Source organism: Rhipicephalus microplus, unplaced genomic scaffold (genome assembly GCF_043290135.1).
Source record: "Rhipicephalus microplus isolate Deutch F79 unplaced genomic scaffold, USDA_Rmic scaffold_123, whole genome shotgun sequence".
Lineage (NCBI taxonomy): Eukaryota > Metazoa > Arthropoda > Arachnida > Ixodida > Ixodidae > Rhipicephalus > Rhipicephalus microplus.
In genome coordinates this window covers 181161-209053 of record NW_027464695.1, presented here as the reverse complement: position 1 = coordinate 209053, position 27893 = coordinate 181161, and the positions used below count along the sequence as shown (strand labels likewise).

The following is a 27893-nucleotide window of genomic DNA, read 5'->3' as shown; positions in this document are numbered from 1 at the left end:
TGTCTGGCGTGCGCCGGTGACACTGCCGTAAGCGTTAGAGAGATAAATAAAAGACACTACTACAGGGGAGCATTTTACATTTTGCTTGAGCCCTACAAGTCTGCAACAGGCATTGAAAAGCATGTAAGCGTAGAAGATCGAAGAGAAAAGAGCGTCAGTAGCGCCATGCAGGTATAGCGGCATAAAAGAAAAAAAAAAAACATTGGTTTGAGCACGTTTCAAACGTGTTGTTGTTTCGAGTAGACAATGAATACACCAATATCCCGCAATGAACACCGCTCAGGTCATCGCGAGGAACACGTTGGAACCCTCCGGCTGATTACTCACGCATTACACCGGCGGTGAACCCGTGTGTTCCGAAAAGAAAAAGAAATACGCTAGCGGTCACGCCCAATGGTCGTGCGTGTTTTGGAACACCACGGGAAAACAAAATGGCCGCCAGTTGGCAGTGAGCAGCGCGCAGTAGCGCATGTGCAGGAGCCTCTGACTGGGCGTTTTCGTCGTCGCCGAGGCCTAAGAAATAAAAAAGCCGTCCGCGCATACGCATCACGGTTAACGTTGTGATTCTCTGCCGACATGAGTGCGTCACATGGCTGTGGAGTGCAGTGAATTGCCGCTTCGCCGCTACCTGCTAAACTTCGTGCTTTTCGTCGCCGACTTCATTCAGGCAAGCGTACGCCCAAGCAGCAAGATGCTCTACCTCGAAGACTACCTCGAGAGTGAGTACAATGCGAGACTTTTTTATTACCACGCTACCGAGCTGCTTTAAATGCTGCGCCCGCCAGCGCTCTTAATACGAACGTTCCAAGCGCGCGTATTCTAACCTGTGTCTGCGGTGGAAGTTTGAAGAGTGAAACGTTCAAAACTCGAGTCACGCTTATGATTGGTCTGATTTTCGCTGTTTCGTTTCTCTTTGCAGTGATCGAGCACCTGCCTCAGGAACTTCGGGACAGGTTCACGGAGATGCGAGAGATGGACCTGCAAGTTCAGAGTACGCTCCGAGCTGTGCACGAATTTCGGACGGAGCGGCGCGCAGTGCGAACACCACTCGCTAACGACGCGTGAATTCGGTCTGCACGCGAAAAAACTGCCGCCTAGACTTCAGTTACCGCAGATACTAGATACTATATTTTAAGACGAGTTCATCTACGAATAGAAACAAGTTCCCAAACAGCGGCTCAGAACACCAAATCTGTGCATATACGCGTAATCTCGCTAGTTATCTTTGTAGTATACGTTTATTTTTTGGCATGTAATGTGTTTGTAGTAAATTTTGCCGTGAACTTCACGATATTACGTTTAAAGAAAAGGCACATTGCTGTAACATCCATGCTGTGTACATCGGGAGTATTTTCCGTCCGGTGACGGGCTAGCAAATGCACGCGCGTAAGGGTTTTTCTTTTCTGTCAAGCGACGTCTCTGGAGGGCTTACACTGTTGTGCAAATAAAAGTTATTATTCTTTTATTGCCTTAGTTGATTGAAACGGGAAGTTGTACATAGAAACTAATTTCATTTGTTCAAGATTGGTGTGCTGATACAATGGACAGATGTACTTTTGTAGTGTTAATTTCTTGCAAGGCGAAAAACAAACTCAAAAGTGCGTGCAAAAGTTATTTGCACCTAGTGCCCTGTGGCAAGGAATGGGAAGAGAACAACGATCATAAATCTACTTTTATACATTAGCAAAACCGGTCAGATGGGAGACACAGTAAATGCAGTTGGATTACATGTATCGAAATTACTAACAAAAGAAAACTAATGTATGAAACTAAGATCTGATGAAGAGAGCTACTAAATAACACAAATTTAATGCGTTGGTATCTGCTTGTGGTTACAAGTGCGTAAATGGCATGTTTTAACAGTGCACCTGACATTCTGTCCAGCAGTATCAAATGTTTCTAGAATCAAGTTTTGGTGCTTGCATAGATAACATAACTTTCAAAAGTTGCAGTCAATACGACTTTTGTAAGTTTAACAGTGATAATGATAAAAGATTATGTGTTGCAGCATGCTGAACTATTAAAAATTGTTCCACATTGCATGGTCATACCCACAAATTTTTTTGGGCGATGTTTATGTGTAGAACAGCGAACTTTAGTGACTGGTTGTTTATGTGAGGGCGTGTAAATACCTTTAGTATCGTTCTGGAAGCTAAAGCATGAAATATTTCGGAGCGTGTCGGAACCCTACAACTCCCCTCTAGTGACAGCCTTGCTTCATTATGTTGACTGTGTTTGCATTGTATTGACTTCCGTTACATAGTACATGGCGAAGTAAATTCAAGACCAGGAGTCGGAAAAAATTCAGGAGATTACTCGGACTCGCTCGTGAAATATATTGTGCGCTTAGGGCTCACTCAAATCCGCAAAGTTTTCCTGAGCTGGAATCACTCGTACTCACCCTCACGAAAACTTTCTCCTACCGGACTCTTACTAAAGCCCACCAAAATATTAGTCACCCAGACTCGCGGCTCAATCCAAGTCTGAGCGAATCCGAGTGAGTCAAATCACGAGTTCATTAGCCTTTTCAAACATATTGCAATGCTCTTTAACACCAATACCTCACGTAATCGGTGCTTTTGGCACGATTTGATATAGTACCTTTGAATATGTGTGATGAGCAATAGCAAATGTGTGAGGACACTTTTCTTGAAAGATGTAGCAATGTTAGATATATTTATCAAGAACTTCCCTGGAAGAGGGGGGGGGGGGGGGAGAGGTCAAGGCATTCTTTACGTAATTCATGCCTCTGAATAAATAATATTGAAGTGTATATAAACGATAATGTTTTGGAATACGTGAGAGTAGACACGAGTATAAATGTGAACCCAGTAAGGCTGATAGTAATGCTAAAGATGAGTATATAGGAACCTAGGTCAGCAAAGAAAAAGTGAACTCATTCAGACACATTAAAAAAATATATCTTGCTCTTTGGACTCGTTCAGACTCGTGGGTCGATTTGAGTCCGAGTAAGTTTACTTGTGAGTAAGTTTGCCGACCTACATTCAAGGCTGACATATTCTGTAAACAGCAAATTGAACAGTCTGTGATCATGAAACGACTCGTGGACTTGTTCTTGTCAAAAAACAAATCAGTTTACCGAGTTGTCTTGTGGGCATAGCTCACTCTCCCGTGCCCTCAGTGTGGAGAAGTATGAGCGGGTGGGCAGAGCAGGGTGCGACAAGTAGAACCTTCAAAGTGGTATAAAAAGAAACAAGGTGTTTAGTTATGATAGCAAGAAAAAACGCATAAAAATGCTGCGATCAGTTATTGCAGGACATAGGGGTCACGAAAGCTAATAAAGATATGCACATGTCATGGCTCATTTTTAAGTATCAACTTGACATTCACTGTTCTTGAAGGTTCCTTTCTTTTTTTTCTTCTTCAGATGCAATGGACAGCTTGGACGAACGAGTGAAACAGTTCTTTGCAAATGCCCGAAAAATGAAGCCGGAACAGCGAGACATGGACTTCGACAAGATTAGAAAGGTGGTCTCTTCATCTCTGAGCACCGCTCCTGACAGGATAAGACAATCCACACTTCTTTTATCAAAGGACTTTCATGTAGAAAGTGCCATACCGCACTCTCGTGGTTTGCTTGTGCTGTAGTGTGCCATGTTTGTTGCCGAATGATGTTGCGAGATTCGGCCATGGTTCATTGTCGCACTACTGATGCCGCAGGATTATTACAAGGCACTCGAAGATGCGGATGAGAAGGTGCAGATAGCAAACCAGATTTACGACCTGGTGAGTTGTTGCATTCTTTTTTTTTTATAATCACAAGTAGACTGCTGCTTATAACTCTCACTACTTTTCGAACAGATTTTCAGAAATGCTCAATTGGTTTGTGTTGTGAGAGTGGCTTTGTGTACTGGTAGCATTCGTAACCACTTTCTGCCAAAAATGTTTTTGAACAGATTCTGCAGTACTATAAACTATAATTTCGTGTTTCTCACCGTTATCCATTCTGACATGTATAGGTTTGATAACTTAAAAACTGAGCTTTATTTTGCAGCTGGTGTCTACCTGTTGCCTGATATCTTCTAACATCCCTTGTTCTCATGGTACTTAGTTACTGTGTTGGGATTTTCAATTTAGGCTGAATGTGTTTGACTGTATCACCTTATTGATTTGTGCGTGTGCTCAATTGAAAGCTTTCAATTTCTTCACGAATAGTTTCTGTGCAATGCGTGGGTAGTTGAGAAGTCTTCTTTTCACATAGAAACACCGGCTGAAATCTGTTGAGTTTGGAAATGCTGAAAAACTACTGTGCTGTCATCAAGTTAGTGTGTTTTCAAGCAAGCGTAGGCTAACTGGCCTCTTGCCAATTTCGTTAATTTTTTTTTTCACTTCATTGCCTGCATTATATGACAGCGCGTGGCCCCATAGCTTAAGATAAAGTAAGTATGAAGAACCTCTATTCTGTTGTGCCTGACCGGACGGCCTCGGCGGCCGACTTGGAAATCGCAGCTTTGATCTTGATACTGGTGATCAAATTTTGATGGAGTTGAAATGCTAGAAGCCTGTGCACTGTGCAACGTCAGTGCACACTAAACAATGCCAAATGAGCCGCATTTTCAGAGCCCTTCAGTAGAGCATGCCTCATAGTAATATTATGTTTTCGGCCATTAAACCTCAACAATTATTATTGTTATCCTGACAGTGTGTATTCAACTGTGGCTCAGGTGGACCGTTACCTGCGACGCCTGGACCAGGAGCTCCAAAAATTCAAAATGGAGCTGGAAGCAGATAACGCGGGAATCACGGAGGTCCTCGAGAGGCGTAAGAGCACTATATCTTTGTTTATTTCTTTTTTCTTGCACTTCTTCATTGCTGATCTGTAGCATAAGGGAGTGTCACAACACAACGATAAAGTCGCCACACAAGTGTGACACAGCACTGTCATCTGATCTTTGGGGGGGGGGGGGGGGGAGCCTATAAAGTATTATACATACACCGAGTCTCGGAAAGCGCTTTGCCTTCTTTGGGCTCTACAAGCACACAGTTGCGCTTAACACCAAAACGGCTGAAAGGTCACACCAAAAACAGCTGAAAATTCAAGCAAAAGCTGGCGTGCTCTTCTTGAAGGGATTGACTCACCTTTCTGAAATGTGTAGCCTTCAACACTACCGTAAAATTTCGAGCAAGAATCTCAATTCGAGCAATTACCACCCGCTCCCCCTTCTGTCATTTTTTAAAAGTTTGCTCTCTGGTACAGAAACCTGCAGCAGTGGAAACTGCAGCAGAAACCTGCAGGGTCTCGGGGACCCCAGTTCCGTCTTTAGATATATGTCTTTCCTCTCTTGTCCCGACACCTCAAATTTCGCATGAGGGTTTCCTCTGGATCAGTAGAAACGGTAAATGCATGCGTTTTTCAATAAATAATTTCATTAAAAGCACAGGTGTGCATCCTCCTTGAGGGCTTCTATCACTGCCATCTCGAATTCTGCTCCACAGCTGAGCGACCCCCCCCCCCCCTCCAGACCTTTTCCGATTACCGTATTTACTCGATTCTACCGCGCCCTCGATTGTAACGCGCACCCGATTTCCACGACGAAAAAAAAAAAAGAGTAAGGCATCGATAGCAACGCGCACCCATTTTTCTTGCCGGCCCGCACGATCACATCACTTGAAAAAACGACTCCTTTCGTGAGCGTCTTCCATTTAAATATGAGGTACGGGGGAAGCTTGTGCCCATCTGACGTGTAACAGAGCATTCCCGTCACTGTAGTTTTACCGTGGACCGATGTCAGCACGCGAACTTGCTTCGCCCCCTTCTTTTCGACGGTTGTGGTACTAGGCATGTCGAAGTAAAGAGACGTCTGATCGGCATTCCCGGTTTGCCCAAGCAGGTAGCCGTTGTTGTGCCGCAAGTTTAGGACGAACCTGTGAAAACTGTGAAGCTTTTTATCGTACTCCTCCGCAAAACTTTTCGCATATGCCCGTTCCCCTTCGGAGGGAAAAGCCTTTCCTCTTCATAAAGTTAGTTAGCCAGCACCTGCTCGCTTTAAACTGGCTCCGCATTAGACCTTTTTCTAAGGCTAATTGCATAGCCCGCACTTGGAGCAGTTCTGTCGTCACGGGCCGCTCGCTGCTCAAGCACATACTCGCCAAGCAGCTCTTTAATTTGCGGAAACCGATCCTGCTGTGGTTCACTGAAGCCTTTGCGTGAAGCTTTGCTGTCGACAATCTTCTGCTTTTGTTTCCGCCAGTCCCGCACGCACGTTTCGGAAACTCCGAACGACCGCGATGCGGCCCGATTTCCGTCCGTTTCTGCACAGGCGATGACTTTTCTTTTAAAAGCGGCATCGTGGTGCACTCGAGTTTTTGGAGTCTGCCCTTCCATGCCGTCGATGCTAATGCACTACAAGAGGACGAACTCCTCAGCACACGTACGAAGTGCCGCACATGGAAAACACATAGGCATAAATGGCCGACGCGCCATGCCGACGCATTTAGGGGGCGGCCATTTTGGAAATGCCGGTGGCAATAGAATGACCGTATTCGTTTTTTTTTTTTTCGTACTTGATTCTAACGCGCATGCGATTTATGAACCAGCTTAACCGGAAAAAAGGTGCGCATTAGATTCGAGTAATTACGGTATCTTTCACTGTGAAAAGGTGGCTTGCTCGAGATTGTGTGGTAAAGCCAAATATTAAGTTGGCATGGATTATTGAAATTGCATTGCAGTAACCTCGTAGTGCTTCATTCGGGCCAAGCAGATGCTTAGTTGGAAGGAGGAATAGTACTTTAGCAGTCCACATGCTGTTGGTGCCATTCAAGCTTGCCAGCCTTCAAGGATGGGCTTGTGACGTAGAATTTGACATGCCCATTTTTACTGCCCTACAGCCAATGCTGTAGTAGACAGACCATCTAAAGTGACGAAAAATGGAACTTATAGACAAAGTGTTCGTGTCAAGAGTAACGTCGAGAAGTCCCTTTTCTTTTTCAGCAAATTGAACTGAAATGAAGTAGTTGCATTTTATTCCATTTTCTAATGCATTGCAGTACTCTGTTATATCATCTGTAGTCTGAAAGCTTGGGATTTACTTGTACGTAGTGTCTGCCACGCAGTTGGGCAGAATACCGGAATGTCTTACTGGAAGTGAAAATTGTGCCCTGCATATACCTAGATTTCTCTATTATTGATGTGCTGCTATGTGTAATGTTGAATTATGGAAGGGAATTTGCTAGGGCTAGTTTCGCCCATACAACCTTAACGAAAAGCAGCAGATAATAAAGCCAAAGGAAAGTATAGGAGAGGTGAACAGTACTCTTTTAAATTTTTTGCCATAATTGCCATATAGAGGTGAAGAAAGTAAGCGAGACGTCGGCTTGCTACTGACAGGGACCGAACTTGCGACCTTTAGATTACTAAAATACACTTAGAGTAGTACAATTAACATTTCTTGCACCTTCTTTGTCTTTATTATGTGCTGGTTTTCATTGAGGTTGCATATATTATGGACATTTTAAACATTTTAGAGCTGTCATCTTCACTCTGAGAAAAATTATGTGCCTTTAGTGTCCATTTGAGCATGATTGTTGTTTAGAAAACAAGAACAGGCTTAGAAAGGCATGCATAAATCATCAGTTTTTGAGGTCTGTGTTCTAGCTTGTCTTCAATCCGTTCAGTGTTATGTTTTTTTGCTGTTTTTTTTTTCGCACTGCTTCACAGTATATGCCTATTTTTTTTTTAATAATGTTATGTGTGGAATTAGGGATGCAGTAATTACTCTCCACAACATGTACACATTTTTATTAGCGCTATCGCTTCAAATAAAAAGTTGCGCTCATAACAAGCAAGTTAAAAGTTGCAAGCAATTCACTTATTAACAAAGTATTTAGCCCCTAATCCAGAGTGAAGAGCTACAATTATCTGCTTCCGTCAGAGTCCAGACACATCAGAAGCTCCTGAATTTCTTTGTTCGTTAGACCACGCATGCATGTGGCATGCCGACCTGCAATGGCCGCACTGCTGAGACACTGACAAGAACGCACGAACCGAAACACTCATAGAAACATGCGTTCTATTTGTTGTCGAAAGTATTGCAAGTTATACTTTTGATCATATGTCCTCCCTGTGGATGACGGGACACACCCACATTGTTTTCTTTTAGAAGAGTTGCGTCGCGAGTGCAAAGCAGGCTGGATGAGTATACTCGGGAGTGGCGATGAAAGTGTTAATGAAGATTACATTGATCCTGATTAGGTAATGTAATTAAGTAAAGAAGATGAAGTAATTCACCATGCTGGCTTAGTGGCCGGGGTTTTGCATTGCAAAGCACAAAGGCTTGGTTTTGATTCCCAACCACAGTGGCTGCATATTGATGGGAGCAAAATGCAAAAAAAGGCCCATGTACTTACATTTAAGCACATGTTGAAAAACCTCGAGGAGTCAAAACTATTACAGGGTATCCTTGTGAGGACATGCCTCATTTTTCATAGTATAGATTGGTCATGTAAAATTTTTTTTTTTCTGCGAGGAATTCGCATTATAGTCGCAAGCGAAACGTGGGAGTAGTAAATGTTTATAATTCCACATCTTGTAGGAAATTGCAAAAAAAAGGTCCTTTAGTTTGCATTGTCCTGCACAATTGCGCACATGCATTCCAGCACTCTCTAAATTTGTTTGCGCTCACGTGGAAACAGCAATGAGGAGGTGTTCAACTCCTAGCCGTTGAATCGGTCAACTTGTCCAAACAGTACAAAACGAATGAAGGAATTCTTTGCCACATTATATGTGCTGAACGGCCACTCACATATCGTTGCAGCTCTTTTGTGCTTCAGTTTAACGTGTAGTGCTTATGTGGTGCGTTTTCTGTCCGTTTAGGGTCCCTGGAGTTGGACAAGCCCCCACCATCCACTGTCAAGGCTGAAAGTAAGTGATCCTCGGATCTGTAATACCCGTGCCACACAGGCATAGAAAATGACATTTGGTAGCAAAGGCATTCAGTTCCCGAATGACATTTTTTTCGGCGGTGCTGCTACATGTCCAAAGCGAATGACATTTGACTTGGTGATGTCGATGGCAACACCTTCCTCGTGAGCATTGGGTGAGTAGCAATGAAAAAATAAACGAGCATTTACAAGCTTCGTACACATAAGATAATAAATAAATGTGTAAACAAGCGCATTACGCTGCCGTTAGGTTTCGTTCGTTTCTTTGTTTCACGACGTTGTAACCGACCATGTAGCAACTTGAGCCAAAGCTAGTCCGCAGTGCAAAAAGAAAATGGCACCTGTCACATTTATTTTGCAGCTTCTACCTGCTGAAGGCACTTGTTTAAGTGATTAGTGTAAATAAAATACGGGAAAAGTTTCCTTCCAGTCGAATCAAATGTCGTTTTATACAATTACTTCGTCAACTGTACCGTCGAGAGTACGCATTTTTCACTCGAATGAGTTCTGGTGATGGCATTAGGTGACGAATGGCATTTGGGCGGATGTCATTTCATTCATCCTTGTGGCACTACACGAATGACATTCAATTTGAAGGCATAAGAAGGTAAATGCCATTTTCTCTGCCCGTGTGGCATGGGTATAATACACTCAAGCCCCGATATAACGAACACCAATATAACGAAATATTGGTTATAAATAAGTAATTTAAAAATAGTATTGCAATAGGTACATTGTTAGTAACATACCCTCTAAATGAATTTTCGGATATAACGAATTTATTTTCGTGTAAGATGCATCTTTGCTGTGATAAGATTTGGGTGCTTTGGAAGGATCTTGTGCTCCCTTTTGGTCGCTCCCCATTTGCAACTGGGTGGTAATCTGGTGATGATGTCGGGGCTGTGCTGCTATAGCCCCAACAAAGTCCAACAAGAAAGGTAGTTTGAGTGAAATGGCTGCATTAAAATCAAATCCAATAGTTGTTCTTAATGTTGTGTAAAGTTTATAAATTTAAGTAGATATATTTTTACAGGTTTACGATTGGCGCAGTGAATTAATGAAAAGTGGTATTCATTCATGAAAGTGTCTCTCTCGTATGTCCGCATACTATGCGATAAAGGGCTCCCGAAATTATTTTTTTAAATCTGTGCAAGTGGTACAAGGCTACAACTAGAGTAGACCATTTCCGTCGTAATTTTTGGACAGTATGTAGTATCAAAATGAGAGAGATAGTGGTTTTGTGAAGAGGTTTATTAGTAGTTAACGACAACGGCAAGGCAGCAAAGACCGGCACAGCAGTGAGCCGAAGCACGAGACGAGAGAGCCGGGCGTTGGCGATGCTGCTCGCTGCAGGCACATCTTCTTCTTCACAGTTTGAGATTAGGAAAGGCTTTAATTTCTTCATTCTATAAGGAAATCCAGGGTGGCGTCATGGGGTGTAAAAGGGGAGTGAATAATAGGTAAGAGAGAAAGCCACCTTTGCACTTTTAGTTCTTGCAATGCGAAACATATAGTACGTTGTTCTTGTGGAGCCGTTCTTGCCAAATGCTAGAGCCGTCTGGTGGAAAAGTGGCCTTTTTGCACTTTTCATGGTGTCTATTTGCCCCTGTGAGGACTGGGTACGAAATAAACCACTTGCATATTTAGGATCAAGACTGGTCCTGTTGGAAAGCTCTGCATATTGGGAGGAATGAGTGATACACCTTGAAAGATGTTATTTATCAGCATATAATCCTTCATTGAGCCGGCAATATCCCGGATTTGTGTTCACAGATTTTTTGTAGTGGTTGGTTGTTCCGTGACTACTGAAGTGTCGAAATTAGAACGTACCCGTGAAAGTACTTCGAAGCGTATGTGAAATCAGTTCCTTCAGATTGCTTAAAGCTTGCTTGAGCCAAACTGCTGTAAAATTGAGATTTCGTGAAATGGTGCTACAGAAATATCCCCTAATGGCAAGCCCTCAGTAGTATTACTCAAACTGTACGGTACGCTCTAAAAGATTACATGAGTGAACTTAACACATTCTGAAAACTTGTATTGTGTTACTACTGCTTAAACATGAAAAAAATATGTACTTGAAAATGTGTGTCTTGCTAATGTGCTATATGAACTTGTAACATTGATTTTAATTAAGCAAGAAATCTAACCTTGACATTCCTTTTCCATTCTAATAATACACACCTAATGCTGCTGTATTAGGCTTGTGCAAATATTCAAGCACATCAGACTATTCGAAGGAATAATATTGTATTTGAAAGGAACGAAAAAATGTAAATTGGTTTGCATGAAATTCCCCTGTAAAAGTGGTTTCGCTACAGTAGAGAGGTGCCAGACTGTGAACGCATTTTTGGAGTAAAAATCCACACTGTTTCGAAACCTCGCTTCAAGGTTAAATGAACCTGTTACCCTCACATCTATTCTTTCTTTTTTTAGTTTAAAAGCATGTTATGTGCCAATTTATATGTGCTAAGTGTAGTAAATTTTGAAACATAACGAATTTTACAGGTTATCACTTCCTTTGAAACGAAAAAGTGGCATTTGCACAGGCCATGTTTCGATATATATATATATATATATATATATATATATATATATATATATATATATATACATATATATAAATTGTGCAGGTTAGTTCGGATGTGACAAATATGTATGCTCATTTTTATTGATAAGATGCGAATTATACCATTTGTACTCGTTTCACAATTATTCAAACGAAATCACTAGGCTTGTGCAAATATTTCAATGCTTTGAATATTCAAATGAATATTAACAGTATTTGAATTCACTTTGATTCGAATTTTAATTACCGAAGATTTCTAAGTATTCGAAATGAATTAATGGGTGTATATTAGTCTGCATGCAACCTCCCGGAAAGCTAGTTTCACTACAGTGGAGGAGTACTTAGCCGTTAAAGCACCCTTCTAAATGTATATTAAAGCTCCTTTAACTTATTTTTTTTTAAGTTGGCTTCACTGCACTAAAGTGCTAAACTGTGAAAACATCCGTCCAGGAGACATTTACACTGCCACGCTGTCTACAGACTTGAAGGTTTAAATGGGCATATTACGCTCGCATTGATTTTTTATACCTGCTCGTATGTTCTAAGTATAGCAAACTTTACAACACATTATATTTTACAAGTTCTTTCCTACTTTCTCATGAACATTAAAGTCTTCTACTATTAAAGTTGTTTTGACTTCCTTAAAAAAAAAAAATGGCATCTGTACAAGCCATGTTTCAATTTTTTTTTAATATATTGCACAAGTTAGGTCGTGATAAATATGCTCACTTCCCTTTAAAATATGTGATATGTATACTATTTGAATTTGATTCGAAATTATTCGACAAGAATCACAGTTTGCTTCAAATTGGCTTCAAACCTAAAATGTACTATTCCCACAAGCATACCAATCGCAATTTTTTTCGAATTTGCTTCAAAACTTAAATTTGCTATTCAGCAAGCCTATGCTATATACCTGAGCCTAACAGTTTTTTATGAATACTCTACACTTTACACTAGTTTTGTGTATTTTTTAGTGTCTCCCTAATTTAAGCTTACCTCGAAGTACACCAAAGCGTCGCGTAACAAGCAAACACATCATATCAGAGCACAGTGGCTTTGTGATTGCTAGCGTAGTCGCCATGCAGGAGTGGAGATGGGGGAAATGCATGTGGTACCTTTTTTTCTTTAATTTAGCAATTTCGTTTGCTCTAAAGCTTGGTTAAATCCATAGAGCTTATTTTAATGTGGAGCTATTGAGATTTTCGTTATGCGTTAGTCCTCAAAATCGAAAACTATCATGAACTGGCGTGCGCACTCTTCTTCCTCTTTTGCTTTGAGACTAGGACAAATGTGCCTATATGTCTGGCATAGCATTGAATAACTCTGATGGGGCAGAGAATGAGTGCAGAGAGAGTGAGATGGAAAGAAAGAGATAGAAGGAGGAAGATATAAATACAGAAAGGAAAGAAAGAAATGAACTGAGACAGAACAGATTGGGAAAAAAAAGAACAGGAAAGAGATGCAAAGAAGGCTGTACATCTCAGCACTTCAAGCTTGGCACCACTAGTGAAAAGCTGCCTTTATTATCTTTTTTTTTACTTCTCATAGAACTTTCTTGAAACCTCTGCAATTGCATCTGCTGATGACGGCAACTCCCATTTCTTGCACTGCGCAGAACGAAAGCACGTCGCAACATCGTTGGGCGGTACCTCGATGAGCAGCAGCGGGCAGCCACCCGAGAAGCGCCAGGCCACGGAGCGGGTCCTCCCTCTGGCTGGCGAAGTGTCCGGCGGGCGGCCCATGGCTGCTGCCGTGGGTGCCACCGCGGGCACGGCGGCACTGGCGCCCGCCGACCGATTGCTCATCCCGCCGTCGGCCCTCACTTACGGCCTGGGGAGCAACGCCATCGCCGCGGCGGCATCGCAGGCCATCGCTGCAACGCAGCAAGTGGGTGCAGACGATCTACAGTTGTCTGCGGCTCTAACGCCCGAGTAAATTCGAACCCGGATACGTAGAGTTTTAAGGGGATCACAAAGTTTTTCACAGTGGACTCTTAGACGTAACCTGAAGGGACCAGTAATATGTTTTATTTACTGAGAGGTATCAGGGGGGAGCAGAATTAAAGTGTGAAACCAAACATGTTAAAGCAAAAGTTTCATTTAAACAGCAATTGCATTTAAAAGATTTCAGTTTACTGGGAGTCTACTCTATAATGATAGTTTAATATAGAAAGATTTTACATGTTAAATTATGTTTTAAAGGAATATTAAGTTCGATATATATACACAGTGATTTGTTACATGTTAGATGATATATTGGTGTTCGACTGTATTACGCTGAACTGAAAGTAATGCGAATTTTTTACTATGAGCAACTTACATGTAAAGCAGCATTTAGCGGCGAAATTTTGCATTAACGCGACACGGTTATTCCACGCACTTGCTCGTAGTAGTCGTTATAATAACTAAATAACTATAAGGTCGCATTCCAATCTGTGAGTACCGTGTCAATAAAAGTAATGCTCGTACAGTCAAACTCGACTAGATTAAACATTGGTAAATCTAATTATCTGTTACATAAAACTATTTTTGAATAGTGCATGCATTGGGACTACACTCAAATCTCGATATAACGTTACGGGATATAAAGAAATAATGGATATAACAAAGTAAATGGAATTCTCCCTAAAAGCTCCATTGAGAACTATGCATTTTAAACCTTGTTGTAACGAAGTGGAATTGACCGGTAAATGGATAGAATGAACTAAATTAGTCTATCAAATAGTCTATAAAAAGAAAAGACTGACCGCAGCGTGTTAAGCATATCATTTTTTGCGGAATTCGACGCTCGTTCGGTGCGTGTCTTTCAAAACTCTCGCGCCGACCTTACAGCCACACCACGCACGGCCGAGAGAGCCATCCTTCTCGCACAGCCAGCGGAGAGGATCGAGGGAGCACCGCTAGGCGGGTCAGATGACCGAAAAGCGGCGCCGCGGCACTCAACACCTACCACTTTGCCGCGCTACAAGGCGATGTCTCTCTCACCTAAGAACCAGTTCGCGCCAGGCCTGTCTCCCTGCTGCGCAGGCGGCAGTCGTGGTCACTCGCGAGGCTTGTCAACGTGTTTGCACAGTGCACATGCTCTTCGACGATGGATATCTGCTGACTGTGGTCTCCTGTGTGTGGTCACGTCGCCATGGATGAAGGCTTGGGAAAGCGCAAACGAAAAACGCTATCGTAAGAGCAAAAGGCAGCCATATTAAAGGCTGTCGACTCGAAGACGAAGAAATCTTGGGTGGCCCAACCAAGACTTCGGCATTGCGGGGAGCACATTGTCGACCATTCTTGCCAGCCATGAAGTGATCACAAATACCATTACCCACGGTGTGAAAAGCAGCCGCAAGAAGCTGCTAACTGCAGCGTTCAAGTCAGTCGAAGATGCTGTGTACAAATGGTTTCTTAACGCTAGAGCGGCGAATATGACAATAAGTGGAGAAATTTTGCAGAGAAAGGCAAGAGATTTTGCCTGCATAATGGGCCATGGCAATGTCGTCGCTAGTGCTGGCTGGCTACAGCGTTTCAGGGAGAGGCATGACATCGTTGTAAGAACGGGAGTGGGTGAGTCTCGTTCCGTTGATGCCGAATCGCCAGCAGCGTGGGTGAAAGAAAGTTTTGGCCCAGTGGAAGAAAAATACGCCTGCAAGGACATTTTTAATGCCGGTGAGACTGGGCTCTTTCTTCAAATGCTCCTTAATAAAGCTTTGTCACCCAGAGGTAAACTATGTCACGGCAGGAAGCACACCAAGCAAAGAATCACTGTGCTGCTCTGCACGAACTTGGATGGATAGGAGAAGATGCCAGCGTTTGTCATAGGGAAAAGTGCATCGCCTCAATGCTTCAAAGGGAAGCGCAATATGAAGGTGCGATATGTCTCGATTAGCAAAGCGTGGATGACGCGAGACTTCTTTGAGGAATGGTTGCAGGATTGGGACGAGCAACTGCGTAATCATAACCGCAAGGTGTGCTTAATACTAGACAATTGCACGGCCCACCACACAACTGTTGAACTTTGCAACATTGAACTTTTGTTTTTGCCACCCAATTGTAATTCCCTCATCCAGCCGCTTTATCAAGGGATAATTATGTCCTTCAAAGCAGGCTACCACAAACGTTTGGTTGATGGCTTGCTTCTGAACATGAGTTTGCAGCGAGAAACTAAAGTGGACCTATACATGGCTATTGAATTGCTGCAAGCCGCGTGGACAAGCGTTTCCGCTACATAGCACAATAGGCAGCTGTTTTCGACATGCCTCGTGCGAAGTAACTACGTGCGACTCCACTAGTGCCGTGTGTGATGAGACTACTGTGGACGAAGTTTCAACGTCGTGCAAAGCACTGTGTGATGCCGGTGTTGTTGCGGCAGTTGACTTTCTGCGATTATGTCAAAACTGATGCCGACGCGGTGACCACGAAGGAGCCTACCGACAATGCTATCGTCGCAGCTGTCACTGGACAGATCGACGCAAGGGACGACGAAGACGACATGGCCTCGCATGCGTTCGTCGCGCTGACCTCGTCGCAGGCGCTTGATGCGGTCGACCTCCTACGCCATTTCTTAGGCGCCCAGAACGACGGCGAAAATGGCATGAACGTGATGGCCACCGCCGCAAAAGGAAGTCCTTCGCTTGAGATGTCCGAATCAAACGAGCATCACAGACTTCTTCTCAGTTTGGTCTAGCGGCTAATAAAATAGCCAGTGTGCGCATTGAGCAAGATAAAATATTTGTCTTCTATTTATTATCCGTCGCACGCGTGGTCGCGTAGCGTTACATCGGGCCGCGAGGCCGTTTCCTTCTTCGGATGCTTATAAGTGTGCGCCCATCTGAGCATGCATTGCCGCAAACTGTTATAATTGGTATAACAAAATAATAGATATAGTGAAATAATTGCAGCTCCCCTTTAACTTCGTTATAACGTGGTTTGATTGTAGTCAATTAGAAACTCTCCGGACGACGAAGGGTGAGCACACATTTTTTTACCATCAGCCGGCTCCCTTTGTTTAAAGCTTGCTCAAACTTCGCTAACGACGACTTGCACCCGCGGCGAACGCTTGTCTATCGTTGCCCCTTCCGAACGCTATGCCGAAGAGCGATGCGGTGTCCTTGCACGTGGTCCTACTATGCCGACCCATACCTCTCGAAGCTAACGCGAGCGGGGTTTGCCCTCGATTGAGGGATCGGGCGCTGCGATCATGGATTCTGAGAGGAACGCAGCATAGTCACGAGGACCCGCTTTCCCTCAGCAGCATATCGCCGTGAATCAGTTTTGCCCATAGAGGCGTGCTCATGGCACCCTTTGTGTTGTACTTTTCGCCTTTGGCGTAAATAAGCCTCTTTTGCTTTCCTGCTGCCTTTTTGCGACGGGTGCTGTACTGCATTTTTGGTGTTGCCGCAGGCAATAATGTGTTGCTACTTGTTTGAGAGCAGTACTGTGTACACGACCTACTGTACTCCTGACCTGCCCTGGTGGCAGGGTTCCTATGGGAGCGCGCGTCCCAGCTCTCGTTTAACTGCTCGCGGTAGGTAATGCTACCTATAACCTGTTTGTTTGCTACTCTACGACTGTTTGATAGGTGCTAGAGTAAGAACTCCCGCATTCTGTGATGAACTACCGGCACATATGCGACTATTTCTGCAAACTTGGAAGGCTGGTCAAGTAAGCTATTCCGTGCGATTGAAGGGACACTAAAAGCAACTATTAAGACGATGTTGATTGTTGAAATGGCGGTCCAGCAACCGTGTAGTGTTTCTTTTGTGCCAAGGAAGTGCTTATTTTGAAATAAAATCACGTTTTAAGGGCCCGCACATTTAAAATTATCTGCCCAAACGGAACGTCTCGCGTCACTGTTGCCGTGCACAACGTTGCCCAGCTTAACTGCGCGCTCGCTGAGCAGCAGAACGAGTAGCGGAAGCCACAGCAGCAACAATGACTATTCAACAATTTCCTGCCATTCGCTCAAAGATGGCAGATGTGTTATTCGTTCAGCTGGGCCCCGCTAGATGGCACGACCTGTCCAGTTTAACCATGCGAAAATTAGACTTTTGAACCACTCGCGCCATTACTCATAGTAACGTCCAGCGGTTCTTTTTTTCATGAATCAAACAGAAATGAACAAGCAGCATTTTATTACGTCCCTTGATGCACGGAAAGGGTTTTATTTAGTGCAGCTAGTTCGATTACTTGTGAATAATTGTGGGCGGTTCATCTGACGTAGTCGGAATTATTTTGAGAATGTCCTACTGCAGCGCATGTATTCTTGTGCATTTACCTTAATTTCTTGGTAAGTAGGGCACTGCTGTTGTAATATTGTCATTTTAGATGTCATACGTTGAGCTTTCACTCTCATGGAAATTGTTATTGTACTTTAGTGTTTTTAAAGTACCGTATTTTCCGGTGTATAAGACGTGGTTTTTTTTTCAAAATTTTCGGAGGTGCGTCTTATACAACGGTGCGTCTTATACGCACTTTTTTTGGTAGTTTTTTGGGAGAAACTCGTGTTGATGCTCATTAGTCTTTTTTTTTTAACCACTAGAGTGTCCAATGCGAATTATGCATCATAATTATAATAACGAACACTCAACGTGCCGGTACTACAGTTTTAAAACAAAACCAAAGTACATAAAACGGAAAAATTTAAAAAAGTATGTCGTCGTGCAAGTTCTCAGCTCACTGAAGCTGCGCGAGTTTCGGAGGCTGTACCATAGAGAGCTGTACTCAGTGAGTGAAATCGGCGTAAGATGGCGATAGGTGCACGACGGGTTCGGCGGTTTGGTTCGGATTCGGCCGCTACTGCCGCTACCACCGCTACGCTGTCGTTCAGCGAGTTGGACTAGTCGCCATTTGCAACTTCATTCGTTCGGTTGGTCCGCGCCTTTGTTACCTTCACCTGCAGTATGCCAGCTAAACGGAAAAGTTACACGGCGAAGTTTAAGTTTGCTGCTGTGAAGTGTGCAGAGGACTACGGAAACCGGGCAGCGGGCCGTCATTTCGACGTCACGGAGAAGATGGTCCGCACATGGCGACAGTCGACTGCTAAGCTTCAGGCCATGAAGAGTGACAAGAAAGCTGACCGCGGCAAGAAAGCACGATGGCCAGACCTTGAGGGACGTCTGCACTCATGGATACTGGAGCAGCGTGCCCAAGGTAGGGCGATGTCAACGGTGCAGCTGTGTCTCAAACCGCAGGCGCTAGCTAAGGAGGTGGGCGCCGTTGATTTTGTTGGCGGGCCGTCCTGGTGCTCCAGATTTATGCGCCGCAAAGCGCTGGCGATGAGGGCCCGCACAAGCATGTGCCAGAATCTGCCAGCAGATTTTAAGGACAAGCTTGAAAGATTCCAGGCTTTCGTTAAGAAAGCCATTGAAGACGATGGCATCGGCAACAGCCATATAATAAACATGAACGAGGTGCCACTTACGTTTGACATCCCAATGGAAAGGAGTGTGGGACCGAAAGGTGACAAGTCTGTCACCATCAAAACTACCGGCCACGAAAAAGCACACTTCACGGTTGTGCTGGCATGTTGCGCCGACGGGCAAAAACTTCCGCCAATGATTATATTCAAGCGGAAGACGATGCCGAAAGAGTCTTTCCCGCCTGGTGTCGTCATAGAAACGAACTTGAAAGGCTGAATGGACGAAGAGATGATGGGCAAGTGGCTTGAAAAATGCTTTTCTAAGCGACCGGACGGTTTCTTTCATGCGAAGAAGGGCCTCCTGGTATTGGATAGCATGCGGGCGCATATAACGGAGCTCACTTTGAAGCGCATCAAGGCAAAAAACTGCACCGCTGCGGTTATCCCAGGCGGGATGACAAAAATGCTTCAGCCGTTGGACATCTCGGTGAACCGCAGTTTCAAGGCTATTCTGCGGCGCCTGTGGGAGTCATAGATGTCCGACGGCGAGCATAGCTATACCGCAACTGGACGCATGAGGCGTGCTTCGTTTTGCGAGGTCGCAAAGTGGGTGCGCGAAGCCTGGTGTGCGGTGTCACAGGCCACCGTAACTGCGGGGTTCCGCAAGGCAGGCCTGCTAGCATCCTCAGCCCCTGGCCTCGACGACGACAGCAGCAGCAGCAGCGATTCCGAAGAGGAAACAGAGGAAGTCCCAGCGTCACTGCCGCCAGAGCTCGCTGAACTATTCCAAAGCGCGTCGGAGGACGAGGACTTTGAGGGCTTTGAGGAATAAAATGTTTTCCTGCAGTCGTGCGGAACGTTTCAGATGGGGGCGCATTATTTTTTCTCACAAGTTCGGTGTAGTATAAGTTTTCTTACGGACTGGCGCTCAGAAACGTAAGTACGGCATTTTACAATGCTCGCTCAACTGCACGTTATGAAGTTTCTTTGCGGAAAGTGAGTGAATGTAGGTGCGTCTTATACACCGGTGCGTCTTATATATTAATTTTTGCATGAAAACTTGATAAAACTGGGGGGTGCGTCTTATACAAAGGTGCGCTTTATACACCGGAAAATACGGTAATTATTGCACATGGTTGACGAACATGGGAACCCGCAGACTCGTAGTGTAGAACAGCCTATGTGGTGTTGCAGCCATTTATTTGCAAAAAAAAAAAATCGGAACGCCTTATAGTGTATTTATTTCTGACTTATTTTGCATTCATGGATAATAATTGCACTATATGAGTGCCCTGTTGGCCAAAATGTGACCACAAATGCTGCAGCTGATATCAGCGAACGGGTGCTGGCTAGCGCCACGCTAGCTCGTAGGTTACGGCCCTAGCGGCACAAGGTACGAACTAGATGTGGGCGCTCGAGAGGGGATATCTGGATAACTCAGTAGTACAGTAGGTCATGTCTGTGTACTTGCCACACTGCGCTCGGCGCATTGACTGTCTGAACGCACGTGTGCAGGGGCGTTCGTTAGTCACGCGAGGAAACTGTGAACGCGGCCCTCTGGCTCGCTAAGACCGAACCCTCGCTAGGGGCCGTACTTCTTCAGGATGCGCTGTACATGACAGTTGCGTATAAACTAATGGGTCATTGTGAAATTCGCAAGACGATTTGGAAGGGTGAAGCTAAAAGGTTGAGGTGGCGATTTGAACTGCTGAACTTCGTAATGGGACCAAGTGGTTGCAGGTCTCACAGAGCCAAATGGAGCCGAAAGAAGGAAGGTTAAATAAATCCGGGTACTACCCATTCTTCCCGTGCTGGCTGAATCGCCGTGCGTTGCAGCTCCCATAGACACTAGCATCAGAGTTCCCTTTGGTGAGTTAAGGTAGCTCTGTGAGTTAAGCTATCACTTGTAGACAGCAGGCGTTAACTTACCCTGGTAATACATTCTTCCTTCTTTCTTTTGTTTGATCCTTTCGTCCCTTCCCCCAGTATGGGGTAGTGAACCAGATGTGTGGCTGGTTGACCTTCCTGCCTCTCCTCCTCCTCCTGGCAAGTGGTGGAGTGTACCGGGTTTATATTTTCGCATTTTCTGTTTCCAATTGCAGATGCAGCAGGGGCGGCGCACGGCCAGCCTGAAGGCTAGCTACGAGGCCATCAACGCGCTCACCTCGCGAGAGTTCACCATGGGTTCAAAGGATATCGGCTCGCTGACATCACTGACGCCGCCTCCAGCACCTACACCACCCCAGGTCATGGCGACCCCTTCGCCGGCCGCTGCTGTCGTGGCTGCCCCTGTAGCTATTGCAGAGCCAAAGCGCTCCACGTCCAAAAAGTAAGCTGAATTTGAACCTCGCGTCCCCTTTAACTTAACCTTTCAGGGTTTCAGCCATACATGTTTGGTGGCAGCTTTCCGTCCCACAAAACTTTTGCTGCATGGGCACATTTTCAACCCTCAGTTTGAAATTTCCCAAGATAATGAGGGTGAATGCTCAATTGAAGGTGCTGCCGCCTGTTACTACTTACAAGAAGCATTTGAAATTTGATTTGGCCGACGAACACCTTCTTGCAGAAAAAAACAGAACGGATTTATAGTTTCAGCATGTCAAGCGATGTGCAGCGATGCTGATGGGCAATGCCCCTTGTGGTTTCAGTTTCTCTGTGTGATAACAACAGAGGTGCACGAGACTTGATTTTTATCTTTTACCTCCCTTGCAGGGGCAGTGGAAGTTAATTTACATCATTATTGGCACTCCTAGTTTGTTTATCACTGACACGAGGTTTTCTGGCTCTCCTTGCTTACAAAGCTTAATCTGCGCAAGGCAGCTGCACGATGAGATTATGCTGTGTGTGTGACAACACAACTCATCACTCCAAAAGAATTAATACATCTTTTATGTGCGCAGACTGCGATAAGGCACTGTGCGTAAATGCGCGTTTCAGAGTGTGCCACACTCCGAAATACTGTTGAACATCTTGCAGTTCACAGTAGTGCTGACAACAGAACACTGCTCCTAATTTTCTTTTTTCAATATTTTCCTGCCTTTACACATTCAAGATCCACACCAATGTAATTTTACCATCTGGGAAAGCTTCTTCAACAAAATTCGACCCTCAAAGAGTTTAACAGGACACTTAAAAATGAAACAATAAATTACCTTATACTGATAAATGATACTCTAACAACTCTAGTCTCATTAATTGTATCACCGTCGATTAGTTTACAGATGAGAATAGTTTTGCTTTTGAATTTTCCTCCGAAGTCAGCAATGGTGACGTCATAAATTTCAAAGTGTTTTTGCCATACCTAATCTGCATTATCGCAATGGAAGTACCTGAAACTTGATATGTGAAATCTCTGGTCCTTTCATGAAAGACTTGCCAAATATAAACTGTCTAGGTCGTGGTCGCAGTTTAAAAAAAAATAATTTACATGTGGACGCTTCGCCCAACGACGCGTCCAGAGAATGTTTGTCCCTATCCTTTTGTCGCAGGATTGCACGTGGCGTCACGAACGCAGCTTCTCAAAGGAACTGGGACTCCACAACGGCGCTTTTGATGACAAACAAGTTGCGTTTATGTGAAAATGCCACAGCAGGAATATCTCTGTGTGGGAATAAAGAAATAACCTTCATGTGGTGTATCGATAATGTTAATGAGACATTGGGAACATCAAGTCCTCGCTTGTTGGTGCTCCAACACAGCAGTTTCAGTGACGTCAGTGCAAGTCATCTATCAACGAGACGACAGAATTTTAAGCAAAAAAAGTGTTACGTTACCGTCAGTGCTTTGCGGGAAATATGAATTTCTTAGTCAGCGAACATGGTAATGGCACGTTAGAAACGTATGCCACGTATTCCACATGCGAACAAAACATACGTGCTGCGAACAACCTCGTTGGTTGCCATAGCACTGGTACATAAAACATTTTTCTGGCTTGAAGTTGCGTTGCCCCGGCGATAGATATCCTCTGCCAATGCTGGGCCAACGGGCGCGCACTACGTTACTTTATTTTCTCGAACACGCCTTGCAAGCCAGCCGACAAACAGTCATCAATGTTACGGGGACGTCACACAGTTTATAACTTTGTTTGTGGCCTTCTCTCGGGAAGTAGCTGGTCCTGATCATTGCACTCGTGACTTGCAGGCAGAGCCGGGCGTCAAATCAGTCCTCATTGGCGGCAGCGAGCGAGGATTCGGGTGATTCTCTGCTGATGCTCGGGACTGGTACAGAAGAGGTGAACCTGGACTGGGGTTGCGATCCCAACGAGCCCCGATACTGCATCTGCAATCAGGTGTCCTACGGTGACATGGTCGCCTGTGACAATGACGATGTGAGTACGCCATCAAATGAATGACTGAAGGTGTATACAGTCGAACCCACTTGTAACGATGCCAGTCTAAACAATATATCGGTTACAATGGTGAGAAGCTGCTGCACAGTATACTTTTGTAAGTTTGCTATGGTGAAGTAACCTGCTTACAGCAATGCCCGTGTGCCGCATTTTTGGTTATAACAATGAATTCTGCTTACTGGATGTCTGTGCTGACAGGCAATGAAATGCAAATTCCTTGAAAGGAAAGAAAGCGCCTCCTAGTGACCCTTAGGGTTTGTGGTGTGCGTCTCTGTATAACGTTCCGGCATTACGGCAAAGCTAACTTGCAGTCCACTACATTGCGAGAGTGGTGTTTATGCGAGAGTGTTTATTGCGAGAGTGCGAGATTTCTGTTTATGCACTTTCAGGCATGAAAAATGGGTAAAAAGTCCAGACTTCTAAAAGTTTCGTCGTTGAAACATCAGACATCATACATTGGCTCTGTGGGGTTTGTGGGAATCCCTTGAAGGTGTCTGAATTTTCAAGCATGTCAAAAAAAAAAATAAATAAATAATCGGCAGCTTTGTCATTCTTATAACTAATGTCAACATTAGTGTAGGTTTCTCATGGCGGCTTACGTTTCTCCATCCCCCCCCTTTTTTTTCGTATGGCCGTTTTGTCACGATTATCCGTGATAGCAATGACATTTTCATAACACTTGGGTATTGTTATAAGTGGGTTTGAGTGTATTAGTAGAATAGTTGAAATAAAAAATGAAATAGAATAATGTGAGAGGCACAATGCGAAATATAATATAAAATGCAATGCAAAGTCAAATGCAATACAGAAGCAATATGGAATAAAAGTAGAGGATGTGCAGAAAAAAATGAAAATGAAAGAAAAAACGAAAATAAAAGAAAAAACGAAAATAAACACAAATAAGAGAAATGAGGACTAGTGGAAAAGAATTATCTACCATAACTAAGTTGAGCAATCAGGAGTTGCGGAAAGATTTTATTGATGTTTTGAAAGGTGAAAATGTGGGCACAGGTTTAAGTGCCCAAATCTGTGCCCACATTTCAGGTAGATTGGACGGTAAATTTGAGTAGGTTGTTTCAGTTTATATCGAGAGGAACAAGCAGGAAAACCGACTGTTCTAACGCACCATGGCTCTCTCTCTTTTGCAGTGTCCCTTTGAATGGTTCCACTACCAGTGTGTGGGCATCACACAGCCTCCGAAGGGCAAGTGGTTTTGTCCGCAGTGTACATCAGCCATGAAACGGAGGGGACGCAAGGATCGCTGAACGGGTTTAAGAATAAAGAGGACATTGTCAGTGTTGTTGAGTTCTTGTGCGCTGTCTTTGTTCGACAAGTACCGACGAATGTTTTTGAGAGCTTTACAAAATGTACAACGCATGCTTCTCACATGTAGGAAAATGTGTGTGCACATTTGGTACTTAATAGAACATAAGCGAGCAATTCTTGGTGGTATGTGTACCTTAGTACGAACCGCCAGGCATTACCAAGTACCTGCTTATCTCATCTTAGAAGTCATAAAGAGGATTTTCAGATACAAGGTTGTGAGCTTGTGCAATTGCTTCTAGTGGACGGTAACTGCTCCGGTTTTCTCTGTTTTGGTATTGCCCGTTTTGTGGGGTTTCGGGGGTGCTTCCACGCGTATTTCCAACTTGAGATCTTGCATGGATGCTCGTTCATGCACCCACTGAAGGAAGGCTGTTTACAAGGCTTGTATGAGTATTGGAACGAATATTAACATATTTGAATTTGCTTTGAATTTAAATGATTGTAAACTTCAAGGCATTTGAAATAAATTAACGTATATCAATATGCATGTAATGGTGGCTTTACTGCCGTGAATGGTACTACGTATACCATGAGTGCACCTTTCCAGAGAAAATCGGCATGACCGTGAAGCCTTATTAAACGTATTACCCTCACATCAATTTTTGTAAGTTTAAAAGCTTGCTATGCAGGCTTCTATGTACAATAAATTTTAAAATTAACATGTTTTGCAGGTGATTTCTTGCATGTTACCAGAAGTCAAATCCTGCCACTATTCACAATTGCTTCCACTTCCTTTGAACCAAAAAGAATGACACATGTCTTGCGTCAACAAAAAATATAAATAACAAATAAGCTCAGGTTTATTTACAACATACGATATACTATTCGAATTCAATTCGATTTTATTCTAACCAAATCACTTTGCTTTGAGCCTAGCTTACTTTTTATGCAGTCTAAAATTTTATTGGACCAGGCTTTCAAGTGCTGCCCCATTTCATTTTTTTTTTTTCATTTCATTTATTGCATCCTTAAAGGCCCGAGGGTATTACATAAGGGGGGGCAACAAATACACTGTGAGGGTGTACAATGCAATGTCAACAAATTATTACAGTTCTAAATACGCATATGGTAGTTTGGTCAAGAATGACAATAAAAACTAATCGAACAACAAACAAAAGAAACATTTGACTGGAAGTTAGAGTACAAACATGGCAAAAAAATTATACACACAGTACGCTGGTAGGATATATCTCCAGCCATGGGTTATTGGGTCGAATCAAAGTGGGATTCCAATTTTGCGCGTAATGATGTGGGGTCAGGTGTAGCAACTATGGAGTCGGGGAGGCGATTCCAAAGTGTAATTTCTTGGGGGAAAACGGAGTCGTTCATTGCAGATGTACGGCCCTTGATTGGTACAATGGGGATAGAATGGTTAATGCTAGAAGAAATTTTGTTAGGGGGCTGTAAAAGTTCGTGTCTTAAATTCGGGCGGAAACAGAAACTGTGCAGGAGGCATAGGCATAAGATCAGGCGGCGTGACGTGAGAGATGGTAGTTGTATTGATTGTTTTAGGGCGGTGACGCTGATTTCTCTGGAGAACTGTGAGGTTATAAAGCGGGCAGTACGGTTTTGGACTGATTATAGTTTGATAACGAGATATGCCTGGGATGGATTCCAAATGAACAATGCATATTCGAGCTTTGGGCGCATATGTGTTAAGTATGCTAGTTTTTTAACGTCAGGAGATGCTGATTTTAGATTACGGCGCAGAAACCCAAGCGTGTAAAGAGCGTCTGAGCAGATGGACTGCTTGTGCGGCACAAATGAAAGAGTTAGGTACATGTGCACACCAAGATACCTGTACGACGAAGCCGAATCGAGAGGAAGCGAAGTAGGTATGATGAACAGTGGCGCACTTACAGGAAAATGACATCGATTTGAATTTGGTTATGTTTAATGGCATTTATGAGTCTTGGCACCATAGCGCAACTGTGTTGAGGTCTTGTTGTAGTTTAGTGCTGGTTTTGATGTTGTGAATGGGGGAGTATATGACACAGTCGTCTGCAAACAGTCGTGGTTTTATTTGAGTGTTTGTGGGCAGGTCGTTTATGAATATTAAAAATAAAAGGGGTGATAAGCCCGCGCCCTGGGGTACGCCTGATGATACGCTAGTTAAAGAGGAGTTATGATTATTAGCAGAGGTGAATTGTTTACGGTTAGAGAGGAAGTGTTCAACCCAGGAGACAATATTCGGTGCAATGCCAAGTGAATGAATTTTTCTAAGTAATAGATTATGTGGTACCCGATCAAAAGCTTTAGAAAAATCAAGGAGTATGGCATCGATCTGAAGGTTATCATCCATGCTTTTCAGTAGGTCGTGGGTAAACTCGGCCAATTGGGTCTCGCATGAGAAGTGCTTTCGGAAACCGTGCTGGTGGTTATAGAAGAAATTTATTGATTTAAGGTGAGTCACGATGTGAGAAGATATGATGTGTTCCAGTAATTTAGAGGAAATGCTAGTCAGAGAAATCGGGCAGTAGTTTGCTGGATTAGTTCGTTCTCCGGTTTTGAAGATCGTGACTATTCGGCCTATCTTCCAATCGTCTGGAATTTCGCTTATTTCAATGGACTGCATGAAGATAAGACAAAGAATCTGCCTAATTACTGTGATGGTGTTAACTAAAAGTTTGGGGGTTATTTGGTCGCATCCTGGTGCCGAAGAATCTTAAGACCAGTGATTAGTTTAACGATTCTTTCAGGTTTAAATGCTATTTCGGGGGACACGTGCCGGGGGAACGGATATGTAGTCGTGTGGGCTGGGCAATGTTAAGGGTAGAACGTTTATAACATCATCATCATTGACATGACATGGTGCAAAATTAGCTAACGTCACGTAGTAATAAATGCTAGGTATAGTTGCATGACTTGTAAAATGTCGAATAAAGGGCTCAACATATTCTGGTTGCCCAATCGTGCAACAGCTGCAAACATTGGAGTAGCTGTGTGAGATAATGCATCATGACGTTCGGCTTCTCAATACAAAGAGCAACATGTTTGCTGTAACAAGTGTTCTGTTATATTATTTACAATAGACACTTGCTGATATATATTTCCTAGGCAGCTGTGACTTGACCTACTTGGCATCGTTCCAGCAACTGCGGCGAAGGGAGCGCGTTGGCACGAAGGCACGGGCGGACAGTGTTACACAGGCTAGTTAGAGTTGTTTCGTATATAAAACTACGTACAGTGAAAGATGCGGCACATGTAATACTTTAATGTGTTGGGTCAAGAGGGATGCTCTTGTTCTTAACCTGCTAATCACCCTTAAATATAGTGATGGTCGTCTGTGTGCAGGAGAGGCAAGTACGTAATTGACCTGCAAGATGAAGTTGAAAGCTGCATGCTTCTAACTGCCCCATTTCTCATTTACTCTGTCTAGTGAAGGTGTGGGTGTAACCC

General features: G+C 43.8%; 1 protein-coding gene across 1 annotated transcript; it reads left to right on the top strand.

The window, feature by feature from the left end:
• The first annotated feature begins 436 nt into the window (after positions 1-436).
• Positions 437-24473, top strand: LOC142790727 (inhibitor of growth protein 3-like). The gene is made up of 10 exons (XM_075885347.1): positions 437-719; positions 920-991; positions 3389-3489; positions 3682-3747; positions 4686-4782; positions 8834-8881; positions 13086-13357; positions 20923-21149; positions 22961-23147; positions 24317-24473. The coding sequence occupies exons 1-10, from the start codon at positions 590-592 to the stop codon at positions 24431-24433; spliced, it is 1317 nt and encodes a 438-aa protein (XP_075741462.1). The 5' UTR covers positions 437-589; the 3' UTR covers positions 24434-24473.
• Positions 24474-27893: the final 3420 nt, after the last annotated feature.

Excerpts from the sequence above, each read along its gene's own strand:
- LOC142790727 (XM_075885347.1), top strand. The coding sequence starts at position 590 with ATGGCTGTGGAGTGCAGTGAATTGCCGCTTCGCCGCTACCTGCTAAAC. Across the intron at positions 720-919 it reads CCTCGAAGACTACCTCGAGA|TGATCGAGCACCTGCCTCAG; the intron begins GTGAGTACAATG and ends TTCTCTTTGCAG. Across the intron at positions 8,882-13,085 it reads ATCCACTGTCAAGGCTGAAA|AACGAAAGCACGTCGCAACA; the intron begins GTAAGTGATCCT and ends TGCACTGCGCAG.